Source organism: Lemur catta, chromosome 18, assembly GCF_020740605.2.
Source record: "Lemur catta isolate mLemCat1 chromosome 18, mLemCat1.pri, whole genome shotgun sequence".
Taxonomy (NCBI): Eukaryota; Metazoa; Chordata; class Mammalia; order Primates; family Lemuridae; genus Lemur; species Lemur catta.
Genome location: NC_059145.1, coordinates 13,531,285 through 13,552,984, shown reverse-complemented (window position 1 = coordinate 13,552,984; position 21,700 = coordinate 13,531,285). Strand labels below are relative to the sequence as shown.

At 39.1% G+C, this 21,700-nt stretch overlaps 1 protein-coding gene across 2 annotated transcripts in view; it reads right to left on the bottom strand.

Annotated features, from left to right (window-relative positions):
- Positions 1 to 19,074, bottom strand: part of SUMF1 (sulfatase modifying factor 1) — a 114,964-nt gene extending 95,890 nt beyond the window's left edge. The window contains exons 1-3 of one of the 2 annotated variants that reach the window (XM_045529670.1): positions 18,768 to 19,074; positions 6,670 to 6,843; positions 3,204 to 3,278 (exon numbers count right to left, since the gene is read on the bottom strand). In XM_045529670.1, the coding sequence (XP_045385626.1) occupies positions 3,204 to 3,278; positions 6,670 to 6,843; positions 18,768 to 19,037 (519 nt within the window). In that variant the 5' untranslated portion in view covers positions 19,038 to 19,074. The remainder of the gene's footprint in view (positions 1 to 3,203; positions 3,279 to 6,669; positions 6,844 to 18,767) is intronic. The other variant, XM_045529671.1, reaches the window with a different exon arrangement.
- Positions 19,075 to 21,700: the final 2,626 nt, after the last annotated feature.

Below are 21,700 nucleotides of genomic sequence, written 5' to 3'. Positions count from 1 at the left end.
ACACACACAAATGAATACATATAATCATACATCAGTCATCAATGTTCTGGTTGTAAAACTGTACTATAGTTATATAACATGGTCTCATTGGAGGAAATGGGGTGAAGTGCACAAAGGATCTGTCTGTATTATTTTTTACTACTGTATGTGAATCTACAATTATCTTAAAATGAAATGTTTAATCAAAAAAAAACCTAATTGATCATCTTTAAAGAGTAGTATGGAACCAATTCATTATGTTAAAAGCTAGTAAAAAACAAAGCATTTATTCTGTGTTTCCTATATGACCTGTACCAATGCTTGAGAAAATAGCAGATGGAGGGGACTACCTCATTACAAAAGTATCTCCACTGATAAATGAAAAAGAACTATTAGATTATCACCATTTTTACAGCCCACAATGAATTAATGGATTTTAGGCACTGAGCATTGACAGCAGCTAACACCACAAGAAGAGGAAGAAGCAGACATCAGTTGCCTTGCGGTGAAAGAACACATCACTGTTGACGTCTTGCCATAGGGTTCAAACTTAAGTCTGATCAGGCCTGGGGATCCAGCTACCAATTTGCAGGAAACACAAAGGACACAGAGAGCAGGTGAGCTGCACCATGACAGGGCAATCAGCAAAATTCAGACTGTGGGAAAGGCTCCAGGATAAATGCCCTGGATTCTTCAATAAATTGTTGGTAAAAAGTACGGGGAGGAAGGGAAGTGGGGCAATGGAAGGGAAATCTTTAGATTAGAAGAGTCTTAAAAGACACAAATTTCCTTTAAATGGACAAGTGCATAATTGGGATATACACCTGGGTGATAATACTATAAAGAAATGCAATGAAGTGTCTACTTTAAAAAACAGGATACTGGCTACTTTAGGGACAGGGGTGGTGATCAGGATGTAGCACACAGATGGGGCTGTGGGGTAGGTAGAAAAATTCTAATTGCTGACCTGGGTGACAGTTACAAGCCTGTTTGCCTTAAGATAACTCAATAACCTATACAATGGCATTGTGTAATTTTTCTATATTTGTGTTTTATTTTACAAATAAAAGTTTTTTTAAAAAATGGAAAATTTATCTCACTAGTGTAACCTGTTATAAATAGAATGCAAGATTTTAAAATAACTGTATGAAAATAAACAATATCATTATGTTTTAACTAGCTACTATAGCCTGATGAAGGTGCCCAGGCCTATTTCCTGTGTTAAAAAGAAGACTAACAGATACCCTCGAGTGTTAAGGACATGCTAGAACTCAAATGAGACTTTCTTCTTGACTTAATCAAGTCTCGAAAGACACTTGAAAAGGGAAGAGCTTTCACTCTCTGCTTCAGGGTGATCTTATGCCTGCCCATTTACTACCTAAAATCACCTCCTCTACTGCTTAAATTTATCTCATGGACCATCTCACATTCTACACTCCTGGAAACACTGGGTTAAAAAAAGGTCTGGTGCATACGGATAAGTCAGGCCTAAGAGGGGGATGAAAAAAACAAAAACGTAGCACTCCCAGGTCATCAACAGATGTATTTTATTCATTCAACCCTTTCTAAACAAGCTTAAAAGGTTTGCTTTTCCATTACGAGCATTTAAGCAAGTGACCAACACTCTGATCCGGTGAGAGCTGCTTGTCCTCGTCCTAGTTACGGGCACACACACTTCACTACGTACTTAACAGGGCAGCCTCAGAGCCTAGCAATAATCCACCTCTGCCTTCATGCCTGATGTGTTTGGAGTTCTCAAGTGACAAGAGGCCCTGTATCTGAAAGCGCAAATTACAAAAATAAGTACAAACGCCCTCCCTCATCTGAACTCTATCTTGAAACAAGGCACCACATCCTGAGTTGCTGGCTCATCAATACTAGCTTGAACTGACCTCAAAGCCCTTTTTAAGAAAAGGAGGCAGGGATATCGGAATGCATTATAGACTTGTAACATAAACTTGTAATGAGCAAAGAAAACTGTGAAGTTCAAATGGAGCTCAACCACGTTTTTAAAAACACATACAAAAAAGTGGCCTGATTCGCCTGTAAATGATTTGAGAGCAAGTCGTTTTTACCTCATCTTTTTCCCCAAGTTATGCTAAAGAAAACGTAAGCCAGGATAGTTTAATTTTGCTGGCACTGCTCCTCACAAGAGAGGACAGAGTGAGGCCACACAAAGATGAAGTTCAGGCAGGAATTGAAAGGGAACTTGTATTAAAAAGGAAGATGAGAGTTGGATTCCTTTGTCTTCAATGCCTCCGTCTTCATCAGCCTCCCTTGAGTCAGCTAATCCTCATGGCCTTCCCTCTCTATCTCCTGCCTCTTCTAAATATATTCTTTGCTCTCTGTTTTGTGAACTCTCAGCTTCCCAGCTTACCCTCAGTCCTCTTGTTCTTATATTTTCAAGAGGCATATGTGCAAACAAATACACAAACATACTAAAATGTCTGGTACACGAGTCTCAAGTTCCACTCGACACATAGGTGCTTATGGAGGCCCAGTCCACCATTTCTATGATGCCTGAGAAAAACATACCTAATTCATGCTCCCTGGATCTTCTACGAAAGAGGAGACACCCCTGCATGTACAGACCAGTTCCCTGCTGCCATTTCTTATCAACATTCAGAGCAAAGGGCCTCTTTCATAAATACTAACCTAATTATGTGAATTCACGAAAATTTAAGGAAGCTCCATCTCCACACCAGCCCCTGCTGAGATCAAGACTTTGAGAATATGGTGATCCTTAACAAAAATGTATTTTACTCAGGGGAGGGACACCCTAAATACCCTGACTTGATCACTACACGTCATATACATATAACAAAATTTCTCATGTACCCCATAAATTTCCAAAAATAAAAAAAAGACTGTTAGAATAAAAAAACATTCATAAAGAACCATCCATTCTAGAAATGGCTATAAGTAAAAGAAACCCAGAAGTATCTAGGGCCCAGCTGAACTCTACTTAGCAACACAATGTGTCACTCAGGTATACAAGACAGAAGCTCAAGGCAGACCCAGCGGTTCCTCAGCTACCATCCTGGGCTTGTGCCATTTTCCTTAAGATAAGGTTTCCTGGTCCACAGGCCTGTTATTCTGGGCAAGTCTGCAGCAGGAGAATGGTTAGATAATAAGGGGGAGATGAAGGTGGCACTTGTAGCTGGAATTTGTCACCTAAACTCTTTCCGGAGAGAAATACGAGAGCCTGTTTAAACATTACTTACTGCCTGATGGATATCAGTCTTCACCTGCTCACTCAGCATGCCTTCAAAGACAAAGGAGTCGCCAAACTTCTCAGCCTATAAGGAAAGGAGGACATAAAAATTCAGAAAAAGTTGTAGTAACATGTTTCACATTTTCTTTGTACACTACTATAGTGACTCGTCTTGTCCAAATGAACTTGAGTCTTTCTTATGACTTTCTCCAGAGGACTCAGAAATGACTTAAAAGCATCTGGCTTCCTCTTAAAACAGGTCAATGTCACTTACAGAGACCATCTGCATTTAAGACTCATTTAGCTGATAAGAACGCAGACGGAACAACATTAGCTTTTGAGAACGTGACTGTTCCTGAAGGAAACACACTTCCCCAAGTATTACAAATGACTCTGGAAAGTAACAGTATTCTGTACATGTGAGATCACATAATCAAGCTTTGTCCTTTGTCCTGGTCCTGGTCCTGGAGTCTAGCTAAAAGAATGAAATGGCACTGCTTGCTGATATTCTGACACATTCTATAATGGCTCCACTAAGGTGTCAAATATGCTTATAAATCTCAAGTAGCCAATTCAAGCACCGATGGAAATTTGTATTTCAATAATTTTATTTAACATTAGTGTCTCCAGTCCTCATCTCCCTGGTTCTTTCTGTTGCATGTGACCCTATTCTGAAAATGGGTCCTTTGTCCCTTGGTATCCCTGACTCTACTCCTCTAGTTTTCCTCGTGCACTTCTCACTGCTCTTACTAATCTCCTGAAACAAAAGAGCTCTTCTTCCAGCCCCTAAACACCGTTGCTTCTCCCCTTAGCTCTCTGCTCCTCTTACACACCCGGGGCTCTCAGGCTTTGTGCAGTTGAGATTATGTGCTCAGCTTGTTAAACCTACAGACTGCTGCTTCCCAACCCTGGAGATTCTGATTCTGGGGCCGTAGGTGAGCTCAAGGAATCTCCATGTGTGAACTGCACAGCTGGTGGTTCTAACACAGAGGCTTTGAGAGATACACTGAGACACACTCACTGCCTGCTGGACAACCTCTTTCTATCTCATCACTTTAACAACAGCCAGTACTTCCAATGACTCTCAAACCTCTACCTCCAGTCCTGTCCTGTTCTCACTAGATGAGATTAACTGAGTACTGAATCTCTGTATTTCAGGCCTTACAAGTGCCTCCGACTCCTTTTCCTGGATGGAGCTCATCATCTTTTCTTCACCCCCGAGCTTCTTCCTGTATTCCCCTGTGAAACCACCAAGCCTAAGTACTTAAGCCATTTATTCATTCAACAAACATGTATCAAACACCTACCGTGTACCCAGTTGGGGGCTAAATGTAGGGCTACAAGGTCAATATCAGGTAAACATGGTCTCCATCCTTACTGTGCTTAAGTGTGGGCGCACAGATAAAAATAAAGCCAAATAAAGAAAGGAAGAAAATAATAACTTCACCTCACCTTGAAAGGTAAAGAGTGTCAAGTAAAGCCTCCTCTTGCCGGAGTGAGCAGAAGCAGCCTCCTTGACAAAGCTGAGATGACTCAAGGCTGAGATGGAGCCAGCCACGCAAAGGGAGGACAGGCATGGGGGCTGCGACTTCCAAGCAGAGGGAAAATACAGGCCAAGCTCCCCAAATGGGAAAGAATGCTGAGTTTTCAAGGAACAGAAACAAAACCAGCAGGGCGAGAACGTGGTGCACAAGAGGAGTGTGACATAAAATTAAGTTGGAAAGATGGGGGGAAAAAACCTGTGAAGTGCCATAAAAATACGAAGCACTTTTATGCAAGGCAGGGGTTTTACTTTTTATTGTTGTTCTTTTATTTATTTTTTTATTTCAAAATATTAAGGGGGTACAAATGTATTTGTTACATGGATACCTTTTATAATGCTTAAGTTGGGGGTTTCAGTGTGCCCGTCACCCAGATAGTGTTCACTGCACCTGATAGGTAGGCTTCGACCCCTCTCCTCTCCCCACTCCCTTGATTTCCTATGACCTTTACATCTCTTTGTCAAGCCAGGGGTTCTTGACACTTTTTGTGCCCTACACCCCTTTGGCAGCATAGTGAACCTTAAGGACCTCCTTCTCAGAACGAAATGTTCAAATGCATAAAATAAAATCAGTAAGATTGCTAAGAAAACTAATTATATCAAAATATTAATAAATTTGTGCTATAGTAATATATATGCTCTTTATTAATATATTAAATAAGACCTAATAGCAGGTCTCAATTAACACATTTCAAAGTAGAGATGGATGCAAACAATATTTCAAGATATCTGCAACAATATGATAAAAAGTGTCTGTGATTTCTACAGGTGACAAGGTCACAGGTACTGCTACTACCACTATGGTTTGTTGTCTGTGTCTCAACTGAAGCATAACCAAAATGCTAAATTTTAGTTAGAAGGTAGTAAATATCCAGATATAAGTTTTCCCCATCCAAGTTCTTAGATGCCCTAAATTCTGCTTATTCTATCTAATCTTCATGGAGAACCTTGGTCCCTTAGAAGTCTTCTAACTTAAGTAGACTATTGAGGAACTCGATCTCAGAATATCCTTATGAAACGAAAATGACAGGGACTTTGCTTACTACAAATATGTACAAAAAAGATTTATGACCACTTTGTATATTTTAGGAAATTCCAAAGAAATGTAACAATGCAAAACCAAATTTGAATGTTATTTTGCTTTAAGCACTCACCCTCAATTTTTTTTTTTTAATTACAAAAACAATGTTTGAGGTCTAAAAAAGAAGAACAGGGACTCCACAAACTGAAGACAAGGGTAAAGTTTTCTGGTGAGAGAAAATGAGAAGCGTACAAAACACATACATTTCAGACACTCAAATGTTCATAAACTAGAAAGCCTTCCTCTTCCCACTCCCATTTAGGACAACATCCACTTTTAGAACCTTGTTTTGTGATTCAGTGACCACAGGATAATGCCTGGAACTGCCACAGGACAGCTTGTGAGTTGTCAAGGCGTTGGAATAAAGCCACAAAAATGAAAAGCTGCACTTCTGCATTTATCACTTAAGAAATATGTAATGCTTCTGGAACAACCAAATTGCAATTTATTGAGAAGGAAAAGTGGCTTTACTTTACGTGCCATCTGTTATTTCAAAAAGCCCAAGTAGACAGTGGCACTCCCAGGCATATTAAAGCGTTAACATCATATGGCATAATGGTTAAGAACACAGATTCTGGGGTCACACTGGCCGGGCTTGAATCCCAGTTCCACTACCAATTAGCTGTGTGACTCATGGCAAATCACTTCTCTAATCCTCCATTTGCTACCTGAAAAATAACCCCCCTCATGAGGTTGCTGTGAGAAATTAGACTTCATCTAAGTTCACATATACAAAGTGCCTAACACAGTACGAGGCACATAGTAAAAGTGGTCAGTCAAGGTTAACTGTTATTAAAGCATTCTTAAAAGTTCTGAAAATGAACAAGTTCTTCCTCCTTTCCCCAATCCCATTACCTCTGTCAAATAGCCAGTTGAGTTCACAAACTTCTCAAATTCAGCATTGCTGACTTCATAGGCATCCATGTAAAAGGCATCAATAGCAACTCTCCTCGCAGGGGCCTCCCCATCCTGCTTTATCTGAGGATCATCTGTGCCCATTGTAAATACTCCAGCAGGGATGAGGACCATCTGCAGTGAAAGGGGAACACAGGCAGTCATGCATCACAGCCAAAGTGTGCCAGTGTAGGTGTAAAGTTCCTAGCACGGAGTAAGCACTCATTAGTTAGTAAACCCTCATCACAGAAATGACTGTGAAATTATTAATAGTACATAACTCTACATCCCAGTGAAAGTGAATCACTAGTCACAAAAAGAAGTGAAAATTCTTTAGGAAAGCAATCTCATTAGTCAAACCTATACATGAAACAAATTTGTGCATGCGATGGAAACAGGTCTAGAATAAGTCACCAAGCCGCTAATAGCTGCAATACAGAGGCAGACAGAATACCCTACTTTTTTCTCTCTATATATTTTCCTTTAATATATTTTTGTTTCTTTTGAATTACTTTTAATAGCAAATGTAAAAATGTCATATATAGTATCTTTACATACTCACTGCATGCATTTTGGCCACTAATGATAATAGAAAAGACTTACATCATGGAAATAGAAAATTTTAAAGTTTACTAAGGGACTATGTATAAGTCTTTATTAAAATCCTATCTACCTTCCCACATGAACTCTAAACTCCAAGATGGCAGCAACTGGGGCTGTCTGTTCAGCGCTGTATTCCCAACACTGAGCACAGGGTCTGAAGATCACACTGAAAAACTTGCAGTTAAAAAATGCAGACCCACACTCAACATCATGAGTCATTAGGGAAGTACAAATCAAAACTACAATGAGATGCCACTTCACACCCACTAGCATGGCTATAACAAAAAAGACAGAAAACAACAAGTGTTGATAAGGATGTAGGGAAATTGGAACCATCATACATTGCTCACAGGAACGTGAAATATTAATAGTAGCTGCTTTGGAAAACTGGCAGTTCTCCAAAAAGCTAAGAAAACAATTATCATATGACCCTACAATTCTACTCCTAGGTATACACCCAAGAGAAAGGAAAATATATGTCCACATAAAAAACTTATACAAAAACATTCATAGCAGCATTATTTATAACAGCTAAAAAGTGAAAACAACCCAAATGTCAATCAACTAAGGAACAGATAAACAAAATGTGGTATATCCATAAAACAGAATAATAATATTCAGTCATAAAGAGAAACGAAGTACTGGCTCATGCTACAGCATGGATGAACCTTGAAAATATTACACTAAGTGAAGGAATTCACTCATAAAGGGCAAAAATGGTATGAATCCATTCATATGAACTGTCCAGAATAGGCAAATCCAAAGAAACAGAAAGTAGACTAGTGGTTGCCAGAGACTACAGGGAGGCAGGAATGGGAAACAATTGCAACAGGTATGGCATTTCTTCTTGGGATGATGAAATGTTCAGGAATTACTAATAAATAGTGATAATGGTTGTAACACCTCGTGATTATACTAAAAACCATGGAATTTGTACACTTTAAAAAGCGTGAATTATATGGTGTATGAATTATCTCAATTTTTAAAAAAAAACACAGGCCCTCTACTATTTAACAAATCATCTGTCAGAAATACACTTTTTGCAGACACAATGTCTTATTTTCAAATCATTTGAGTAAAAAGTCAACTCATAGACTTCTCAGCAGCCTAGGAATTGTCAAGTCTCTGATCCTTTATAAACAAGGGTTTCATACCATAGAATTAAAAAGGATCATAGGGGAACAATTATACAGCTAAAATTGGATAACTTAGAAAAAAATGGATAAATTCCTAGAAACACACAATCTACCAAGGCTGAATCAAGAAGAAATAGAAAATCTGAAAAGACTGATAACCAGTAAGGAGACTGAATCAATAACAATAATAATTTAAAAACTCCCATCAAAGAAAAGCCCAGGACCAGAGGGCTTCATGGCAGAATTCTACCAAGTATTTAAAGAAGAACTGCCAAAAATTCTCAAATTCTTCCAAAAAATTGAAGAAGGGGGAACACTTCCAAACTCATTTTACAAGACCAGCATTACCCTGATACCAAAGCCAGTAAAGAACACTATAAGAAAAGAAAATCACAGGCTAATATCCCTGATAAACAGAGACGCAAACATTCTCAACAAAATGCCAGCAAACCAAATTCAACAGCCCATTAAAAGGATCAAACACCATAATCAAGTGGGATTTATCCCTGGGATCAAAGGACGGTTCAACATATACAAATCTATAAATGTAATACACCATATTAACAGAATGAGGGACAAAAACCACATGATTATCTTAATAAATGCAGAAAAAGCATTTGACAAAATTCAGTATCTTTTCGTGATAAAAACTCTCAATAAATTAGGCATAGAAGGAATGTACCTCAACACAATAAAGATCATATATGAAAAGCCCATAGCTAACATCATACTCAATGGAGAAAAGTTGAAAGTGTTTCTGCGAAGATCCAGAACAAGACAAGGACTCCTACTCTTGCCACTTCAGAATAGTACTGCAAGTCTCAGCCAGAAAAATCAGGCAACAGAAAGAAATAAACAACATCCCAACTGGAGAAAAAGAAGTTCAATTGTTCCTGGTTGAAGGTGACATGATCTTATATATAGAAAACTCTAATGACTCCACCAAAAAACTGTCAGAACTGATAAATGAATTTGGTAAAGTTGCAGGATACAAAAATCAACAAAAAAAATTCAATAGCATTTCTTTATACTAACAATGAACTACCTGAAAAAGAAATTAATCCCATTCACAATAGCATAAAAAAAAATACTTAGGAGTAAATTTAACCAAAGAGGTGAAAGATCCATATACTAAAAACTATAAAACATTGATGAAAGAATAGTAGACAACAAAAATAAATGGAAAGGTACCTGTGTTCATGGATTGGTTGTATTAATATTGTTAAAAAGCCCATATTACCCAAAGTGATCCACAGATTCAATGCATTCCCTATCAAAATGCCAATATTATGTTTCACAGAAGTAGAAAAAATAATCCAAAAATGTGCATGGAACCACAAAAGACCCCAAATAGCCAAAACAATCTTGAGAAAAAAGAACAAAGCTGGAGCATCACACTACTTGACTTCAAAATATACTACAAACCTATGGTAATCAAAACAGCAAGGTCCTGGCATAAGAACAAACATCTCAACCAATGAAACAAGATAGAGAGCCCAGAAATAAAAACCACACATGTACAGTCAATTGATTTTTGATAAAGGTACCAAGAACACACAATGGAAAAAGGACTTTCAATAAATGGTACTGAGAACACTGGATATCTACATGTAGAAGAATGAAATTAGACTCTTATTTCACACCATGTAAAAAAATCAACTCAAAATATATTAAAGACTTAAGTGTAAGGCCTGCAGTTATAAAAAATACTGAAAGAAAACATAGGTGAGGCTGTGCGCAGTGGCTCACACCTGTAATCCTAGCACTCTGGGAGGCCGAGGTGGGACGATCGCTGGAGGTCAGGAGTTCGAGACTAGCCTCAGCAAGAGCAAGACCCTGTCTCTACTAAAAAAAATTAAAAGAAATTATCTGGACAACTAAAAATATATATAGAAAAAATTAGCCGGGCATGGTGGCACATGCCTGTAGTCCCAGCTACTTGGGAGGCTGAGGCAGGAGGATTGCTTGAGCCCAGGAGTTTGAGGTTGCTGTGAGCTAGGCTGACACCACAGCACTCTAGCCTGGGCAACAGAGTGAGCAGAAAGAAAAGAAAGAAAGAAAAGGGAAAGGGAAAGGGAAAGGAAAGGGAAAGGGAAAGGAAAGGGAAAGGAAAGGAGAAAAGGAAGGAAGGAAGGAAGGAAAGGAAAGAAAGGGAAAGAAAGAAAGAAAACAAACATAGGGGAAAGCTCCATGACCTGGGCAAAGATTTCTAGGATATAACCCCAAAAGCACAGGCAAGAAAAGCAAAAGTAAAGAAATGTGATTGCATCAAACTAAAAAGTTTCTGCACAGTAAAAGCAACAATTAATAGAGTGAAGAGACAACCCATGGAATGGGAGAAAATCTTTGGAAACCACATATCTCATAATAGGTTCATATTCAAAATATATGAGGAACTCAACTCAATAGCAAGAAAACAAAGAACCTGATTAGAAAATGGGCAAAGGACCTGAATAGATAGTGCTCAAAAGAAGACATACAAATACCCAACAGATATTAAAAAAATGCTCATCACTGATCAACAGGGAAATACAAATTAAAAACACAATAAGATATCATCTCATACCTGTTTGATCGACCATTGTCAAAAGATGAAAGATAATAAGTGCTGGTAAGGTGAGAAGAAAAGGGAACCCTGTGCACTGTTGTGGGAATGTTTAATTTAAAGTGATTATGGAAAACAGTATGGAGATTTCTCAGAAAACTAAAATAGAATTACCATATGATCCAGCTATCGCACTTCTGAGTATACAGCCAAAAGAAATAAAACCAGTATGCTAAAGAGATACCTGCACGCGCATGTTCATTACAGCATTATTCACAATAGGTAAGATATGGAAGCAACCTAGGTATCCATCACTGGATAAATGGATAAAGAAGATGTGGTATATACATACAATGGAATATTATTCAGCCTTAAGAAAAGAAGGAAATTGTTTCATTTGGATAAGCACGAATGAACCTGGAGGACATTGTACTAAGTGAAATAAGCCAGGCACAGAATGACAAATACCTTGACTTCAGAAAAGACTTAATAAGGGTTCAAATTCCACATTTATATGTGGAATCTAAAAAAAACTGAGCTAATAGTAGATAATAGAATGGTAGTTATCAGAGCCTGGGAGAGATGGGTGGATATGGAAAGGCGAGATGTTGATCAAAGGGCACAAAATTTCAGTTACACAGAAGGAATAAGCTTTAGAGATTTATGGCACAGAGTGGTGACTATAATAAATAATAATGCACTGTATATTCCAAAATTACAAAAAGAAGAGATTGTGTTTTCACCACAAAATAATTATGTGAGGTGATGGATTTGTTAATTTAACTAGATTTAATCATTCCACAATGTAAACATATATCAACCATAATATTGTACCTCACAAATATATACAATTATTTGTCAATTAAAATTTAAATTTTTTAAATAAATTAAAATTTTTAAAAGAAGGGTTCAAACTAAAGAGGGGGAAAAAGTCAAAGAGAGATGACTAGTTGGAAATAAGAGAGATTGAGTGTGGCTTACCAACAAGAGCAGAAGAATCAGAAAAACAACATCAGAAGAAATAGAAATTAGGAACCCATGATCATTAATCCTACATTCTGTTTCCACTGATGCTCCTTGCTAGTAGTTGCTTCAATTCTATGCATGTTATTTCCCAATAAAAGTGGTGCTATTTTAATCTCTGATATATGAATAAACATATTATTTGTCCAGTATATTACTATTCCAAGAAATCATCTTTGATTACTTCTGTCCTCTACTCTCAAGACTACATAGGCCACCTAATCTTACCGGATATCCTAAATACACATCTCTTTAATCTCTCCCTCTTTTCTATTCCCAGATAACTTCAATAGCCTCATAATTGACCTCCAGTTTCATTCTTTCACATCCCTCCTTGCTTCTAAGCCATCTACCTTCCTTTCAATCATTCTTTCAACAAATATTTAAGCCCCTACTCATCCTTCTGAAAAAGCCAGCCTTCTGCATCCAGGTTGGAAACAACCTAATAGTAGACTCATTAAGTAATCTGTGGGCCATGGATAAGAGTGAAAATTAAGCAGCCATAAGAAAAGGAAAAGAAAAAAAAAGAAGAGGGGAAAATAAGAGGAAGCTTTTAATGTATTGATATGGAAAGATTTCACTAAGACAAAGAGTAAGGTGTGTAATATTAAGTATGGCATGCCGTCATTTGTCTAAAAGGAGGTTGAGGGATACAGATTCACATATTTTTGTGTTTACATATACTTGCAGAATATGGCTCTGGGAAAATATGTAACAAATGCATGCAGTAGTTGTCTGAATGGAAGATTATCAGGTAAATGGAAATATTTTCACTATATACTCTATTATTTAGTTTTTGAGCCATGTAAACATGCCATCTATTAAACAAATGAAGTGTCAGTCTGATCATACCACTTTGCTACTTAAGTTCTTCAAGAATTCCCATCACCTTTCAGAGTAACATTAATCTAAACTTCAGAGCCTAATCTCTCATGCTCTAACCCTGTACTTTCTCCTACATTTCCATGATCCACATCATGCCACTTCATCTCTGTGCAAACGATGTCACTGTTCAAGGATCATCTCCTTCAGGCCTTCCCTGCCTGCACATCCCTCCCCGAGCTGGGTCATATGCCCCTTATTTGGGTGTCTCTGATGAACAACTCTATCTGTCCTAACAACTGACACACACAAACATACACACACACACACACACACACACACACACACACACACATACACACACACACAGAGTATCTTAATTCCGAGTTTTCCTCTTTCCTAGATCCTGGGCTCCTTGGGAACCAGAAATAAATTTTTCATTTCTATATCCCCAGCATGATGTGTGGTCCACAGCAGACACTCAAAAAATCTTTACTGATTGAATGAGTGAGATCATGACTATATTGAGGAATTTATCATTTGAATTATTCATAACTATAAGTATAAAAATACTATTCAATTTATAACACAGTCCCAGACATAGATTAACATGTCAGCATCATAATGAACCTGTTTAAAAGACTCAGCTCAAGACTGAACTAGGTTTACCCATTATTCTCGCTATACCCTAAGTATCTGGGACACAAGATTCCTCAGGCCTAAGAAATCAGAATTTTAAGCAGTTCTACAAAGAAGTAGAAAAATTGAAGACTTTAGACAAAAGTTTCAAGAGTAGTCTTAAAATGATTAAGAGGATCTAATAAAAGGTTTCATAAAAGACTTACTGAAAAAAAAAATCTTTCCCACAGCAGACAAGTGGGTCCTGTTATGAGAACAGTTGTTCAGCCCTCAGCTCAAACACAAGGCCCACAGGCAGGTGTGCCCATGGTACCTACTGAAATTTTACAATTATCTAATTTTTTTCATCCTCTTCTCCCTCAAGGTGAGTACCAACAATGGTAATACAATCACAACTTCCACTGTGGACTCTTGGCCTAGTTTTTTTTTTTTCTTCTTCTTCTTTCATTAACCATCATGGATAGCCAGCGCTGAATAAGCCAAGTTTCCATTCTGGAGGCTATAGACAAAAATAGCCTGCATTACACTTGGTGGATCATAATTTCTCATTTACACTAATGAAGTAAAGTTCTCTGTCCTACAAATGTCATATGTCATTCTAGTGAAATCCAGAGCATCAAGTATCTCACACGGTAGGAGCCCAAGCCAAAAAAAAAAAAAAAAAGGAACCATTTTAATCAGGTCTTCACTGAAGGTCCAGATTCAAACAACCTATTCCACCCAGAATCCAAAGATGAGATAAACCCCCCATGTCACACCACAGCTTCTGCCACTGCCACTCAAGCAGAAACATAAGTCAGGTCAAGAATGGTTCTATTATTCATCAGAACAACAAAATCGTATTTGGGCTACACATTCAGGACAAGTGCAGTGGGCATCTGCTATTTTGGTCCACCCAGCACCCATTCTCCCTACTTCTTGTAACAGCACCTGAAGTTCCTTTCAAAAACCACTTCTTAAACTAAGTGGTGGAGCTGCATGACTCGACTCTACCTCCTATGACTCAAGCCTGGCCAATCATGGCTTCCTTTAGACCACAGAGGTGTAATTAGGGATGAGTTCATGAGCCGATCAAAGTTCATCTTGGAACTTTTGCTGGAGCTACCAGAAAAGGGGAACTTAACTTTCTTCCAGCTATTTTATCAGTGTGAGAAGAGACATCGCCTGACAATGGAGCCAACACAGAAGAAGAACCAAGAGACAGCCAAAGAGATAGACCCAGAGATGCTGGCTGAGGCCCTGGATCCAGCTGTGTCTGGGGCCATATTTACTCTTGAACGTCCCAACTATGAAAGCTGTAAATGTCCCCTTCCCCACTTTTTTCTGCTTAAGCCAGTTTTAATTGTCTTTTTCTTTTACATGCTACTGTAAGATTTTTGTCTTATACACAAAAATGAAATACGCTCATATGCAATTCTTCTGCATAGCTCTTCTTCTCTTTCCTTCTTTCCTGCCCTCAAACTGAACATTAAAAGCTAAAGCTCATGAGAAAGCTGGGTGAACAAGAGAAGCATGTTCTCTGGATCTGTCCACAAACTGCTGCCTTATCTATCAATCCAGGGCTTATCTTTTATATCATTCTCTCACCCTACTGCCTCTACAGACACTAATCACAGATAAAATTCAGAGTTTCCTCCAGCCCTGAGATTTACGATCCCATTAAGCCTCAACTGCCTCACCTGTAAAGTGGGAGATAATCTCTTTCACAGGATTCTTGAGAGGATAAATACAGCAAAAGATTATACAAAAGTTTCTTTTAAAAGTATCTGATATAGAGATTAAAACAGATCTAAAAATGCTTTCAATGTAGAATAAGATATGAGACAACTTGGCCAGGCACAGTGGCTCACACCTGTAATCCCAGCACTCTGGGAGGCTGGGGGGGAGAGGAAGGATTGCTTGAGGCCAGGAGTTCAAGACCAGCCTGGGCAACATAAGGAGGCCTCATCTCTACAAAAAATTTAAAAATTAGCCAGGTATGGTGACGCACACGTATAGTCCTAGCAACTCAGGAGGCTGAGGTGTAGGGAGGCTGAGGTGGGAGAATCACTGGAGCCCAGCCTGGACAACAAAGCAAATCTCTGTCTCTAACCAACAAAAAAAAGATAGACAACTACACAAATACAAATAACACTATATTAAAAAGAATATAGGATAATATAGGGGCCTGGTACCGTGATGCATACCTATAATCCCAGCTATTTGGGAGGCTAAGGTGGGAAGATCGGTTGAACTCAGAAGTTCGAGACCAGCCTGGGCAACAAAATGAGACCCTGCCTGTCTCAAGAAAGAGAAAACAAGTTGCCATCAGACAACAAGAAAAAATTCTATAGCAATTTAGAGGATAAAAAAACTACTTCCTTATGGAAGACAGGTTTCATGAAAGAGATGGCATTCAATTGTGCCTTAATTCCCAGGTAATGATTACCTGATCAGAAATATCCTCAGACAGAAATCAAGTTTGACTTTACCTATACCTACAGACATGCCACATCCAATTTTAACATACCATGATCCTAAATGCTTTTTCAAACAACTCTTCTAAAAGATACATGGAGATGAAAACATTTTGCTTCCTTGTTACAAAATAATAAGCTATGTAGAAAACTGTTAGGATAATTTTCTCAATAAGAATTACATTTTTTAACCAGAAGGAATTTAAGTCAAATTTTAAAATATCTATGTTGTCTCCCATAACTCACTACCGCCTCAAACTCCTAGGCTTAAGTGATCCTTCCAGCTCAGCCTCCTGAGTAGCTGGAACTACAGGAGCACACCACCACACCCAGCTAAATGTTTTTATTTTTTGTAGAGATGGGGTCTCATATGTTGCCCAGGGTAGTCTCAAACTCCTGACCTCAAGTGATACTCCTGCCTCACTCTCCCAAAGTGCTCCAAGTACAGGTGTGAGCCATAGTGCCTGGGCCTCAGATGATTCTTATTGACATAACTTCTCAGTGAAACTGTAAATTCCTTAAGGGTAAAGCCCAGTGCTGTTTACTTCTTCGTGTCCCTCGCCTTGCCAAGTGCTCATTAGAGAAATTAAAATATTTAAAAAAAAACCTCACACCTAAGTGTTACATTAAAAGATGTGAAAATGTCACTCCCAGAAAAACTTAAATTATACTTATACTTCCCAGAACACACCATGCACTGCCACAACATGCCACGTGCTGATACTACTCTTATTGGAATGCCCTTCAATCTCCTTCCATCCTCAGGTCCTAAAAATGTCTTCTCCAAGGCCTAGTTCAAATGTGACCGTTTCTTTGAGGCACTACCTGACTTGTCCGGGAAGAATGAATCCTTTCTTCCTCCCCAAGTACTCTGTACATACTTCTCCTATTGTATTTTCCTTATGGAAAAATGATACCTACATATGAGAATGTATGTGAGAGAGAGACAGAGAGAAAGAAAGAGAATACCTACCAGAGTGTAAATGCTACCAGGGTAGCGAATAGGTCTTTTTCTTTTTTGTATATCCTGCACATGGGACAGAATGTTATATAATGTGTGCCAAATAAACATTTGTTGAATTAAACCAAATACACAGAAAACAAAAAGAAAAAAAGAGGCAGAACTATCCCTATGACCATTTACCTCTCTTGCAATATTGGACTTCCCGAGTTTAGAATAAATGGCTAAGTGTCAGACCAAAGTCATCTGCACATGAACAAAAACAACTGAAACCAAGGAAAATAGAGATTAAGAACTGTTTCCTATGAAGTCATCTGTCTTGATAACAAAGTTACTTCAGGTTCAATCATCAGGTTAAGAGTCCTTGAAGGCTTTTAGGCTGTCTTCTCACCAACCACTAATTGATTCATAGATTGAGATGCCCCTAAACATTATAGAAAGTGAATATAAGAATTGGCCAAAGATGGTCCCTACTGCATTCACAAAACGACTTTACAGGGATGAAAAATATATATGTTGTAAATGTAATTCAAAAGATGCTGCCACCCATATACCATTCTAGAACCTACAGGAAGATGGAAATGAGGAATGAGGAATGTTCAGGACTGGCCAGAAGGTTCTAGCCAAAATTTTGAGGCTGACCAATGTGTATATGCAAATGAGACAGCTGCCCTATTAGTTACAAAGTAGATATACAGAAACAGAGCTTTCTTCTTAGAAAGAGGGAGAGACTGATTATCAATCATCATCAAGTTAGAGAGGAATTAAAATTCAGTATGGCCAATATACAATAAAACAGTAATCCGGACTGCTCACCACATAAAAGATAAACACTAATAATTCAAGGCATTCTCTGAGGAGTAACAGGAAAAGATGTAAAGGCCAAAATTATACAGAATGGAAAAACGAGAAGCTCAGCTACCAAGCTCCTACACTCTATTCCTGAGAGACTAAGGCATGGTCCTGACCCTACCATCCTCATAGCACACAAGCATCTTTAATAACTGTTATGTCAGAGTAAACACACACCACCATGGCAGCATATGGAAATACTGAGGGGACAGAAAGGGAGAAGGTCAGGTAAACCTAACCTGTGAATGTAACATCTCATCTAAGTCCTGAACTTGGTCAGAATTAACCCAGAGGAAAGAAATGTGGGATGGAAAAAAGGATTAGCGTGTGCTAGGTATACAAGAAGGAGCACTAGTTTACGAGTCAGAAAACCTGGTTTCTAGTCCCAAAAGTTGTTTCCACAAATACACCAATATGCAAAGTACCTGGCAGATGGAACGAAGTAACAGTTGTTATTACTGTTATTATTTACACATCGTAGCACCTAACACATCCAGGCAGTATGCAAAACATACATAAATAAGAGTAATAAAGCAACTACAGTTGGTTTTCTCCTTCCTATGTGCTAAACTGCTAAGAACAGCAGGATAAGTAATACAAGGCCATGCCTTCAAGAAGCAGAGTCTATTGGAAGGGACTACAGGTAAGTATACAACCATTTTGGGGCCACTGAGACCCAGGGTCCTGATTTCTTCAGTTCATATTTGAGGAACTGAGAATTTAAACCCATTCTGTCTGACTTAAAATTCTGAGATCTTCATCAAGAGGAGAGGGTATAGGGTGGAAGTAGTAGGGAGTAAGAGATAAATAAGGAACAACAATCCTCCACGATGCGGAGCCCCAAGATCCAGCCCGCCTTCCGGTGGTGGACTGAGGAACGCCTCAAATGGGATCAGCAGGTGCGCGATTTGGGTGTGGTTATAACCTTTACTTGCCTTCGTGCCAGCCCCTTGCCTTGCCCACTCCAACCCCGTCCAGGAACCCTGCAGTCCCCACCCGCCTCAGAGGAATCTAAGGAGCACCTTGGTGGGTGCGAGCGGCCGCTCTCCGGGGACTGGGCCCGGGGCGTTCGCCTCCCGTGAGTACCGGTGCGCGGCCGCCGAACCGCCATGGGCCCCGGGCCGTTGGGGCGTGCCGCAGCCGCAAGAGCCCGCGAGGGACGCCGCGCCCGCACCGCTCCCGGCCTCCTGGCTGCCCGCTGTCCCGCACAGCAGCACGAGCAGCCGCAGCAAGACAACGCTTTGGAGCCCAGGGAAGCGTCCAGTAGCTGGCCCTAGCGCGGGCGCAGCCATGTTGACCCGCGGGCCATGTGACCCGATGAGTCACGTGGTCTCGCCGTCCTTAAAGGGGCCGAATCTTGGGCTGACATAAAATGGCCCGGAGAGTTATTCTCTCTCCACCTTTCTCCAGGTGCTTCCCCTTTGGAGCGCCCCTGCTTGGTTCTGCTGGCGTCAAAGCGGAGCAAAACTCTACAAAACTCAAGGCCTTCCACAGACTGTGCGCTCCTTTGTGATTTCTTGGTTGAAAAATGACAATCACATTGGGTATTTGCAAAGTGCCAGAGTACTATGCTAAGTACTTCACTTTTAAAAATCTCATTTACTGGGGGATGGACGTGCTTGAAGCTCTTACTTGGGTGGGGCAAAGGCAATATGCGTGACCTAAACATTTGTACCCCTGTAGTATCCTGAAATAAAAAAAAATTAAAAATTTTTTTTAAAATCTCATTTAATCCTCACAAGGACCCTGTAATAGTGGGTTCACAGAGCAATTAAATGGCTTGCCCAAAGTCACATAGGAAATAAGTGTCAAAATCGAGATTTAAATCCAGAGAATCTAACTTTAAACCCTGAGGTTTAACTATTATTCTGCACTTCAGGCAACTATAATAAATAAGTTTCCCCTAACAGGAAGATAAACGTGTTCAAGGACACTTCACCAAGGGGTACAGTAAGGATATCCTCACTGTGGGAATATGTACAACAGTGCTTCTCAAACTGTGTCCCAAGCCAGCACCATCAGCATCACCTGGGAACTTGTTAGAAATGCAATATAGTACTGAATCAAAATTCTCTGGGGACAGGACACAGAATCTGTGTTTTAACAAGCTCTCCGGATGATTCGAATGCACACTAAAGTTTAAGAATCACACTATTCTACAGTTTTGTGAGCGAACAAAATGCAAAACAAAAAGATGAAGGGGGACCTACAGATTAAAGATGACATAAATAACCAGCTGCAATATGAATTTATCTAAATACTGATTCAAACCTACTGATTTCAAAATTTTTTAGATAATCAGGGAAATTTGACCACTTAACCAAGTTATAATATTTGACAAAATTACATAATTACTGTAAACTTTGTTTTTAGGTTTTTAGGAGTGATAATGGTATTTGTGGCTATGTTTTTTAAAAGAAACCCTTTCTTTGAGGTGTATATATTGAAATGTATATGGATAAAAAGATACGCTGTCAAGGATTTGCTGCTTATAAAATGGGTGATGAGGGGATAGCTAAAAATGAAGCATGATTGGCGATGAGTTGAAATTATTGTAGCTGTTTGATGAGTAATCTGAGTGTTTATTGTACTGTTCTCTCTACTTTAGTATATGTTTGAATTTTTTTAATATAAAGAAAAGTCCTTTCCTCCTTGTTGAATATTTTACAGTTTGCCAAGAGCTTTCATGCATTTTCTCACTTGAGATTACAACCAGTTGGCAAGAAATCTATTATTACTATACCCATTTCAAAACTGATGAGGCTAAAAGATCAATGCCTTAACTAAGGTTTTATATATTAACTGTGCATATTCCAGGATCCAGGTCAAAGACAATCTTTGTTCATCTTTTTCAAAGGGTCAGTCTCCAAACATGCTGTGTTCAAGCTGCCCTTCAGAGACCTGAAGTCCTTTGATTCATGGTCTTGCTATACCATTAGGCTATAAGCTCCATGAATGTAAGGATCTTGCCTAATGTGTTCACCACAGTATTAGCAAAATCAGGCAAAGACCTGGCACATAATAAGCACTCAATGTGAACATTTATTGAATTAATGGATAAATGAATGACTTGAATAAATGAATCATCGTTAGCTCTTTCTCTTAAAGGAGAGCAAATTGTTGAGAAAATAATACAGATTTTGGACTCAGAAAGAGCTGTAGTTAAAGCTGGCCACTTACAAAAGGTATGACCTAGACAAATTACTTCACCTTTCTGAGCGTCTATTCCTTCATGTGTGAAATGGGGATAATAATGCCTCCTTTTAGAGATTTTATGAGGATTAAATGGACAAAGTTTGTAAAAGGCTTAGCCTGGAGCCTGACATTTAACATATCTCAAAAAAAGTATGCTATTATTAGCAGTCATTATCAAAGATGGAAGTTTGTTGGTTTTCCATTATATATTAATAATTTCTTTCTGGTCACTAATCAATGAAAAAGTGGAAAATATTGATGAGAAATCCCTAGATCCCTAGGTGAGGAGGCCTGTGCTAGAAATTAGAGTTCAAAGTCCAACTCAGCAATCAACTCTGTACAAACTAACATCTCCCAATTGAGCTCCTTCTGCATTTTGTGGTCTTCCTTGCCCCCTCTGTCTAATGAAGCTGGATGAAAGACTCTAGTCCTGAAAGTGACTTGCGTGCTCACTGAACAGCAAAGAGGCTAGCATGGCTACAGTGGAGTGAACACAGTGGGAGTAAAAGGAAGGGAGATCTGAAAGATAACAGTGGCCAGATCATGTAGGATCTGGTAAGCTTTTACTCTAAGTGAAGGTTGGTGCCATTGCACAGTTTTGAGAAGACACCTGACACTCCTCCTGCTGAGTACGACCAATTTCGCTACCAGGTTAGAAGCTCCTCTTCTTGCCTGCTGGTCCCTGAACACAGAGAGACAAAAGTGTCCTGGTGGCAGCCATGGCTTATAGTTCACTGGGACCTTTGCTGTGTCCACAGAA